Source organism: Cryptomeria japonica, chromosome 8, assembly GCF_030272615.1.
Source record: "Cryptomeria japonica chromosome 8, Sugi_1.0, whole genome shotgun sequence".
NCBI lineage: Eukaryota > Viridiplantae > Streptophyta > Pinopsida > Cupressales > Cupressaceae > Cryptomeria > Cryptomeria japonica.
In genome coordinates this window covers 535,175,734-535,186,540 of record NC_081412.1, presented here as the reverse complement: position 1 = coordinate 535,186,540, position 10,807 = coordinate 535,175,734, and the positions used below count along the sequence as shown (strand labels likewise).

Sequence of the window (10,807 nt, the reverse complement as noted above, 5' to 3'; positions counted from 1 at the left end):
CACCATCAATTAGTTTGGGCTAACCTTCCTTCACAATCCCCTCATATTGTTACTGTTGTTGTTGATCCCTTTACTTGTGCAAAGGTTGTTTATGGGCCTCCATTTTTTTATATCATGTTCTTCTATGCATCCCTTTGTCATGTTTTCTACTCTAGCAATGGATCCTCTCAAGCCCCTTCCTTTGCTCAAGGTATTATCTAGTGTTGGCCACCACTTGGGTGCTCAACAACTTATGGATATTAGGGTTTTAAATGATGTGATTTTGCAATCTTTTAATTCTTAAGACATTATCATGTCTCATTCTTCCCTAAAATCTCTTCGAATAATTTTGGATTGTTTGAATCATGTAATTAAAAAGTGATTTGATGGATGAACTCCTATTTCTAATAAAAAATCGACTTTATAGAATTTTTCTTGTCATATTTAATATTTTGATCTCATAGAAAAATAGGACTTACCCAATATCTTGATTCTAACATCTATTTGATTTATAATCCTTCTTTCCAATCAAATACTTTATTATGCTTGTTGACTAAAAGTTCTAAAAAAAAATCTCTCTATAGATGATAATAATAAATTAACAATCTAAATTAAAAAAAATCACAAAACTAGTAAGAAACAACTTTTCCCTAAAGTTCAATCTGTTGGATGTTTTTAATAAGGCTCCTAAAGGTTTGTAAAGCCAAAAAGAAAATCTCTATTATGAGTGCCATAACATTTCTGAGTCCTGTCAATTTGCAGCCATTTTCATGGACTTTGCAAGCAGAAGTACATCAGCAATCCTATTTATATCAAATATTGAGCCCAATTCAAATATAATATGGAGTCCATAACCCCACTGCGCCCACCTTCCAGAACCCTCCTAATGGAAAGTCTTTGATTAATCAAATAAAGGGCCCATATTGTCTGGTTCTAAACAGATCAGAAAAGCTCATGATTTTGACCTTAAAACACTTTGCAAAAATTCTTGAGTCCCCCCAAAAGTCTTACAGGTTTATGAGTATTGATTATTAAGAATGCACAACTTGGGTGCACTCCCCGACATAGTAATCACCATATAACAACAAAAAGGGATATATAAGAGGTGGAGAGTAAATCAAACTGTCTTGAATGTTTGTTTAATATTGGATTTTGATTATTAGTATGCATGCATCCATCATGCATGATGGTGCCCTTGTCATCATCATATCATCTCGATATCATTCATGAGTGTAATCAATCGAGCATTGTGATTAATGACAGGTTTGTCTGGATAAGTAAAGATAAAGAATTAGTTGGGGTTAAAAAACTGAATAAAAAAATGATGTGGTCCTTGTCATTTCCGTCTTCCTACTGTGTAGTTTCTATGAATTTATATGGGTTTGGGTTTGGGCACTCAAATAGAGAGAAAGAGGTCGATTCATTTCAACTTCTTAGGATTGGGAATTAGTTTCAGATTTATTCGGTTTGCCTGTGTCTAGAATTGGAAATTATTGCTAACAATGGGGGAGGTGAGTTAAAGTGCTAATATCCCTCTAATGTCTGGTTTTGGTTAGGATTGTGTGCTTTTCATGGCCTTTTGAATGGCATTTTCATTGTTGGGTGTTGAGATCTGCATTGGTAAATGGAAAAGCTTTTTATTAATGGTGATATTGGTGATGAGGATGATATGTTTTTTGGTTGCAGCAAAAGGAGGAGAAAACAGAGGAGAAGAAGGAGAAGAAGGGTGGTGGTGAGAAGAAGGAGGATGGGCCTGTTCCAGTTGTTATCAAGGTGGACATGCATTGTGAAGGCTGTGCAAGGAAGGTCAAGAAATCTGTTAAGGATCTCCCAGGTGATTTTTGAGTTTTGGATTGAAATCTGTTTTGGGTGTTGAGGATTGGGATTTGGGCATCGAAATCTGTTGTGGGTGTTGAAGATTGGGATTTTGGTGTGTGTTTAGTTAACATTTGAATCAATTGTATGTGGTTGCAGGTGTTCAGGATGTCAAGGCCGATTTAATCGCCAATAAGCTGACTGTTATTGGTAAGGTTGATCCGAAGACGGTGTGTGAGAGGGTGCAGAAGAGGTGCCAGAAGAAAATTGAGCTTATCTCTCCCCTGCCTAAGAAGGAGGAGGGAGAGAAGAAGGAGCAGAAACCAGAGGAGAAGGAGAAGGAGAAGAAGCCAGAGGAGAAGAAGGAAAAGGAGGTATGATGGTGTGTTGGGAATGGGCCTGTAATTTGTTACTAGTCTAGATCTAGATTGTTGAATTTTGAAAACTCATACCCATCTTTGTGTTTGCAGCCAACTGTGATAACCACTGTATTGAAGGTCAATTTGCACTGTGAGGCATGTGCACATAATGTGAAGAAGGCTATTCTTAAATTCCCAGGTTTATTTGCAATTTCTACTCTCTGAATCTCCATGGCATTTTTTTTGGTTTACGCTGTCTCTCTTCTGTTTCAAGTGTTTGCTGCTGTTGTTTTTTTAGAATGATGTTATTACATGGGAACAGATAGATCACCGCCTTTGTACTGTATACTATACAGGAAGTGGTTTCACCATATTGGTCCTTAAGGCAATCCACATCGTCTGATTTGGTTAAGGGCGCCATAGAATGGATGTTTCAGTGTTTAGACCTGACTTAGCTTTGTCCAATATTAGGATATATGTTTCCAAGTGATTACAGGGAATACATATTGACAATGCATTGTCAGAGATTAACACTCTGAATAGGCTAGGAGTCAATGTTCTTTGATAGCTTGGACTTTTTCAGAGCCTTTTCAGTTGAATTTTCTAGTTTTTGATGTTTCTATTAGTTTACTTACTGGTCTGATTTTTTAGTTCCCCTTCTGTTGTATGGTGTAGCCTTATCTGCCTATGTGCCCTGATTAGATTAGTTTTTTTTAATATAGTTTATAATGCTCTTATCACCTTACCGCTGGTTGAGAATAACGGATTCAAGTCTCTTTGGGTATGTGAGTAAACCTTAACTGCCTACGGTGCTCTGATTTTTATTGTAGTTTTGAATGTGTCTAATTGGTTCACTGTCTGGTTGAGAATGTTTGGTTTAAGCCCTGTTTTTATATTTATGTGATGGCCTTAATTTCTGTAGAGCCTTTTCTAGTTGAATTTAGATGTTTTTGTTGGTGTACTGAATGGTCGAGTTTGGTTGATTTTAGTACAATTATTCATGAGTGGAGCAGTTTATTGATTATATAGTGTTTCTGTGACTTACAGGAGTACAGACTGCAGAATCTGATCTTAAGAACAACACGTTTAGTGTGAAAGGAACAATGGATCCTAATAAACTGGCAGTGTACTTGAACAAGAAGACCAAAAAGCATGTTGAAGTTGTCCCACAGAAGAAAGAGGGAGAAAAGAAAGAAGATAAGAAGGAAGACAAGAAAGAAGGTAATGGTGGCGGTAAGAAGAAGGACGGTGGGGGGGATAAGAAGGATGAGGAAAACAAGAAGAAGGGAGAGGATGATAAGAAGGCAGACGAATCCAAAGGTGATAGTGAAGAAGCAAAGGGCGAGGGCAAGAAGAATGAAGCCCCCATTCCTAGATATGTAATCGAGTATGTTCATCCCCCTCAACTTTTTAGTGATGAAAACCCAAACGCCTGTTCTATCATGTAACTTTGTACTTGCATGGAGTAACAGATGTTTTGTGGGCAGGCATGAATCCTTGGCGAATTTAAGTGATCATATGATTTTAAGATTGTAAAAGGCTTGATCAATATGATCAAGAATAATAAACGGATTGGGAGGAAATCTTGTGCATAAAACTCTAGACAGGACTATAGAGTAGTGTACTTAGATTGAAGGTTTTTTTACTTATGTTTACACAATACTTTACTGAGTATGGTTGTTCCTGAAGAGCATGAAATTCTGATACTTGCTCCGAAATTTTGCACCCAATAGCAGATCCACGGAATAGCATATTTTGTTTAATTCAGGGCAGTGGCCCCAAGTTGTACGTTCCTTAGGGATAAGTATCATAAATATGCTGTAAATAAAATGTGTATTTCAAAAATGTTCAGGCTGATACAATCTGTTCTCATTTCATTATTTGTGTTTAAAACTGCCTTGGGCTTATTAAGGTTGTGTATGTTTCTTGATTTCATGTTATTTCAGATGACTGCATTATGTAAGTGGAATGGTGCTACAATTTGAAGATTCCCATTATAGTTGCTCAGTGCAGTTTGTAACCTTCTGAGTTCTACAAATGGATCTTTCAGAGATAAAAAATTATTTTGGGAAATTCTTAACTGACTCCAAAATTTATCTACTTTTGCTTGGTATACAGATCAGATAAGAAGGAAGGATAAACAAAACTGTTACTAAAATGGGTCAAATCACAACATGGGTTTTAAGGCTTGAATTCTGTTTGTTTTGGTCTCTATCTTGCATATTAAATTTTGATGATGTGGTCCACTGCCGTTTGGGTGTGTATTGAATCATCGAGTCTCTCAAAATGGGTATGGAATGCAAGTTTGATAAGAAGGGTGTTAGGTTGGCTGTGGTCCTGTGGTCCACTAATGGGTACTCTTGGGCCCATTCTGCATGAATGGCCTTGATTCTAAATCATGTGTTTAATTATACTCTACTTGAATGTCTAAATTTAAAATTATGAATGAGCAATGTTATATAAACAACACAACAATTTGTGATTGTAGAGGAGATCCAAATTCAAATTCTGAGTTAACTGGATTTTACACACAACACAATGCAACAATTGGAAGCTTGCAGGGTTGATCAACATTAAAATCATAGCTTGTATTTATTTCACTGGAATGGTAAATATAAACAATGACATATACAAGACAATTCAACAATTTGAAACACAATTAATTAATTTGGGATTATGGCTATACACACCACAGTAATTCAACTGAAATTGGAAGATTTGGTTGAACACAACCCAGTAGATATCTGAAACTACAGGATTATGGACTTTACAGAACACAGTAGATCAACTGTTTGATTATGATACACAACTCAGTAGATCAATATAATGATTATGGATAACAGTCAAGCCACCACACTAATTGACAAAGTGGAAGACTCATGTATAATACAGAACATTTTATCTACACTTTTACAGGATTGAGCAATTGTACATATAAAATTTTATCTGCTGCAAGGTACAGCATTGATCAATTGTGCATATAATCCTTGCACCAAATGATCAAGTAGACGATTCAAGATATTTGCGCAATATATATGCATTGGAATACGTGTGAGCGCCCATTATAACTGATTTGCTATTAATGGCAGATCTTACCTATAGAATGCAACTCTTTACAGGCACACGACACCATCTAATGGGGCAATGTCTATCCAGCATCCATATTGTATTATTAACCATTTTTAATAATTAATTGATAAATAAACACTGGTTAAAGTTTAATTATTAATTAATTAAAAAATACGGTCAATGGTACAATATAGGTGCTGCATAGACAGAAATAGGAGGATATGGTATTCTCTCATATTCAAGACAATTCAACAATTGGAGGCAAATGGGTTTGCAGACAACACAATCAATTGAAAAGAATTTGGGTATGTAAATTCAATACAAACACCTAAATCCATTTTTAACCAACAAGAGGAATGTGAATGCAAAATGACTGCAGATGTGTATTACTCCATAACCACCAACGTCCAATTGATTTGAGTTTTGAAAATTTGGGACATATTTGATGTTCACATACCAACTTTCAAGTTTACTAGCCAACAAAGTTGAATGTTTTGGATAGACATTGACCAGGGTTGGTGGCACATGTTATCCTTCTTGCTGGCATTGGACAAACGTGTCAAATGCCGGCAGAATGCAACAACCCTAAATATGCATAAACAAATGCATTTGTTAGCTCCACCGCCTTAAGCTACAATCCAAATATGATTTGTATGCCTTGCCTATTCTACAAGTTTCAGATTCGAACCCAAGAAAGACCAAAAAAACCCAATTGAATGATTAAAAAACCCAATTGAAGGAATTGATTTCTCTAGATCTACCAATGCAAAGCCAGTTTGAAACAGAAACCCTGATAGATTTTTTGTTTGCAATGCCCATCAGAAGCCACATGTTGCATAGCATATATTATATATATAGTTGAGGTCTTGGGTCTTATAATTTCCATGGGAGGAAAGACAAGATTCTTCTTGCACGCGCACAGGTGGATTCAATTGGCCTTTTTCATGAATGTTTTAATAAAGTATTTGAAGACGCAAAGCGTACAAAAATTTTGTAGGATACCCAGTATTTTAATATTGCAGACCTATAAAATATGAGATCATTATCATGGCGTCTACGTCAGACCTACCGATGGAAATGATAACGTGTCATTTTCCTTTCCATGTCAAAGGTAGAATTCGTCGGCCATATGTCAACAAAGGCAGGAGGGAAATCATACAGGAATGGTATATAAGAATCTAATCACAGGGATTTTTGGTCATTAATTATTACAAAAGGTAGACCTCAAACCTTCTAGATTTTTCCTCCAGTATCTGGTTTCAAATGCTTCATCTGTGATCTGTGTGCGAGTGTAAAGACGGATTAGGGGTCCTGAGATTTTAGGAGGCGGTCCTAAGGGTAGGGTTTGATTTTTTTTTAAAGTTGGGGGCTAATGTGGGTTGAGAATTTAGATGGAATTTCTTTTCTATATTTCAAGTTTTTTCTTTGTAATTTTTTTTTCTTAGATTTTTATCATTAGAATTGCAAGTTTTTATGTTTCTTCATTTTTTTAAATAGAGGAATCGACATTTAGTGAGACTTACAAAGTGAAGTTCTAGCGTGTATCTTTACAATCTTCATTTGTATGAGATGTTTTCTATCCATCTGGGGTAAATATAGGAAAATTGAACCTATGAGAGTCATCTATGCTTTCCAATAACTTGTTTATGTCTTATCGATTTGAGATTTGTTATGTTCACATAATAGCATTGCAAGGACTATTATGTATTTAAGATTTTGGTAAGTTTTAGGAAGGAAATTTTAACCAGTCAAATATGTATAGTTAATTTGTTTTTGGGTATAGAAGGGAAATGACAAGGTCTTAAAAATGGTGTAAGATAAAGGTGGATTAGGAATCTTGAGATTTTAGGAGGTGGTCTTATGGGAAGGGTTTGATTAATCTTGTAAGTTGGGGCTAATGTGAGTTGAGAATTTAGATGGATTTTTTTTCTCTATAATTCAACTAAATTTTTTTCTCTATTAAATTCAAGCAAATTTTTTTCTTAGATTTTTATCATTCAAATTGTAAGCTTTTATGTCTTTTTTCTCCTTCCTTTTTTAAAGTAGAGGAATCAACATTTAGTGAGACTTACAAAGTGAAGTTATAACGTGTATCTTTACAATCTTTGTTTGTTTGAGAGGTATCGACATTTAATGAGACTTACAAAGTGAAGTTCTAACACTTATCTTTACAATCTCCATTTGCATGAGATTTTCTCCATCCATCTAGGGTAAATAAAGGAAATTGAATCTATGACCATCACCTATGCTTTCCAATAACTTGTTTGTGTCCCATCGATTTGAGAATGTTATGTTCACATAATACTATCACAAGGACTTCTATGTATTTAAGATATTGGTAAGTTTTAGGAAGGAAATTTTAACTAGTCAAATATGTATGGTTAATTTGTTTTTGGGTATAGAAGGGAAATAACAAGGTCTTAAAAATGGTGTAGGATAAAGGTGGATTAGGAATCCCGAGATTTTAGGTGTTCTTATGGGAAGGTTTGATAAGTCTTTTAAGTTGGGGCTAATGTGAGTTGAGAATTTAGATGGAACTTTTTTTCTTTGATTCAAGCAAATTTTTTCCTTAGATTTTTATCATTCAAATTGCAAGCTTTTGTCTTTTCTTTCCTTCCTTTTTAAAAATAGAGGAATCAACATTTAGTGAGACTTACAAAGTGAAGTTCTAACATGTATTTTTACGTTGTTTGTATAAGAGGTATCAACATTTAGTGAGACTTACAAAGTGAAGTTCTAACACTTATCTTTACAATCTCCATTTGCATGAGACGCTCTCCATCCATGTAGGGGTAAATGTACGAAAATTGAACCTATGACCATCATCTATGTTTTCCAATAGCTTGTTTATGTCTTATTGATTTGAGAATTTTCTTGTTTACATAATAGTATTGCAAGTACTTTTATGCATTTTATATTTTGCTAAGTTTTAAGAAGGAAATTTTAACTAGTTAAATATGTATAGTTAAAATAGTTTTTGGGTATAGAAGGGAAATAACAAGATCTTAGAAATGGTGTAAGGAGCATTATAAGATCCAAGAAATTCCATTAGATAGAGATGCTCTTTATCTCCTTTCTTACATTTGCTTACAATAGATACTTTGGGTTATCTTTTCCAAAAAAGTTAATCAGATGAAACTTTTATCAGGGATATCAATCCCACAAAATGTGGTTATAGACTCACATTTTGTTAATGACATCATGATATTTTTACACAATTTAAAGCAAGAATTATTTAATACCTTGGATATTCTAAATCTATTCTATTCTATATTTGGCTCACAATAAGAGGAGACTCTTTGGTTGTTATGAATTTGATGAAAAAGTTATATAGAATGGAGAGCCTACTTTTGACATCAATATTTTATCATGTTAAATAGTTGATTGAAGCCAAGCCTTAAATTTCATATAAACATGTGTATCATCAACAAATACCACTATAGATGCATGGTCAAAAGATGACCTATTGTAGGTGTAATGGGTGGGGATCAAAACCTTAGATGGTTTTGCATTGCCTTATGTGAAATGATCTATATATGAGCTTTAGCCTACCTTTTCTCTTTTATATCACTCTATTTATCATTTTGGCATGAGGTTGTGGTTGTATTGGGTTTTAATTGGTAATTTTTCTATTCTTTCTACTTTCTTGACTTCTTTAGGTGCTTCTTTTTTGTGTTGAAGTTTTTATTCACACTTCAAGTTTGTTCGCAACAATGTAGCAAACTGAGAGGGGGGGGAGTGAATCGGTTTGCTCACAAACTTTACTTAATTGAAACTCAAATTCAGATCTGATAATTAAGAATGAAAGCACAAATCAACACCACATCAATAACACACATAACACTAAGATTTTTGAAGTGGAAAACTCGGTTAAGGGAAAAACCATGGTGTGAACCTACCCACAATGAGATAACACCCTATTAGGAGTAAATGAAATATTACAATGGGGAATGCACATGCATTCAGGTACACTGCCTAGAGCTCACTGCTCAAATACAACAAAGGGCTACAACCCTAGGAAGGCTCGTTGCCTTACAAAACATTCAGATTACATCTGGAAGATCATGAACTGATAGAATAGCATCTCCTCATGCCTGGTTACAGTTCTGGTTAAGCACATAACACAAATTCTTCTCTTTCACACTTCTTCGCACTTCTTCTCTGCTATCGAAAGATCAAATCATTATTTGCATAGGCATATACATCTCTCACATGATTATTACATATATTTATACAAATCATCAACCTATATTTCAAGGCCGACTCAACACTCATCACACATTACAAGAATATAACCACACACGCTACAACATTACATGCGAACCAAAAAAATGTTGGCTAAGACATTGTATGGACCTAAACCAACACCTCGAACATGCAACGCCTCCAATAATTATGCCTCGAACATCTGCAACACGCTACAATCATCCTGTCAGCCAAGAACATCTCATAACATGAACATACCAGAGAAATCATCAATAACATGCACAATGATTAATGCAGACCATCAACACAAATAGGACACGATCTAGAAACATTCACAAGCATCATGAATTACCACAACAACAACCACACCTTCTCCACTTACTAGAATCTCCATGATCATTATATCAAACCTCAAGAACATCAACTATACTAACTGTCAAACTGAAAGATTCACTTGCAGACCTCCAAATCATGAACCATCTAAATTGAGGACACATATGAATGTCTTAAACTCTCTGCCAAATCTGCAAACCAAGATATTGTAACACAAAGCAATGCAGTGCAAAATCTAGAACACTAATCAACACAAACAATTGAGAAACCAATAGTAATACTGGATCTCATAAATCGATCAAATCACCATGCAGACCACCAAAACTATAGCTGAATCAACTAGAGATACTTATCTCAAAACCCTTTAATCCACAACAACTCATCTGCAACACACTGGCCAAACCAATTCATTTAATCTGACTGCACCAACTCATTTAATCTGGCTGCAACACTGGAACACACAAAAGAATATGTTGACATCAATGACAACACATCATTCCAGCAAAATTCTCATTGATATCCAAAAATCTCCACTTTGGCATTGATGGCAACATATGAATTTGAAAAACAATCAATGCAACGAAAGAATTCAACTACCAACAATCTCAACATAACTCTCAATAATCTCCCTCTGAGATCTAGCACATGATATGGAAGTTTTCACATGATCTTCTCCCCCTTTGACATCAATGCAAAAGATACATATGCAAATCATGATTCTCTCCCCCTTACTAGGTAATCTCTCCCCCTTTTGATAGACTCAAAAATCAGAACATCTGAACCACAACACTAACTACTCCCCTTAGTAGCAGCCACCACTCATCAATCTGGATCACAAGATTTCTTTGTGAAGTCCACTGGACCGATGCAAATCCATGCATCTTAGTTCTCATCGGGAAGGGAAATCACCCTTAGCTTCTCTCTAAGATACTCTAAAGTATCTTTAGGCAAAGGCTTTGTGAAGATATCTGCAATTTGTTCCTTTGTATATACATACTTCAATTTGACTTCCTTCTCATTCACCTTCTCTCTCGAGAAATGAAACT

At 35.1% G+C, this 10,807-nt stretch overlaps 1 protein-coding gene across 1 annotated transcript; it reads left to right on the top strand.

The window, feature by feature from the left end:
• Window positions 1–1,295: 1,295 nt before the first annotated feature.
• Window positions 1,296–4,030, top strand: LOC131027673 (heavy metal-associated isoprenylated plant protein 3). Its single transcript, XM_057957754.2, has 5 exons — window positions 1,296–1,490; window positions 1,666–1,813; window positions 1,954–2,168; window positions 2,265–2,352; window positions 3,201–4,030. Exons 1-5 carry the CDS (start codon window positions 1,482–1,484, stop codon window positions 3,599–3,601), a joined length of 861 nt encoding a protein of 286 aa, XP_057813737.1. The 5' UTR covers window positions 1,296–1,481; the 3' UTR covers window positions 3,602–4,030.
• The last annotated feature ends 6,777 nt before the right edge of the window (window positions 4,031–10,807 follow it).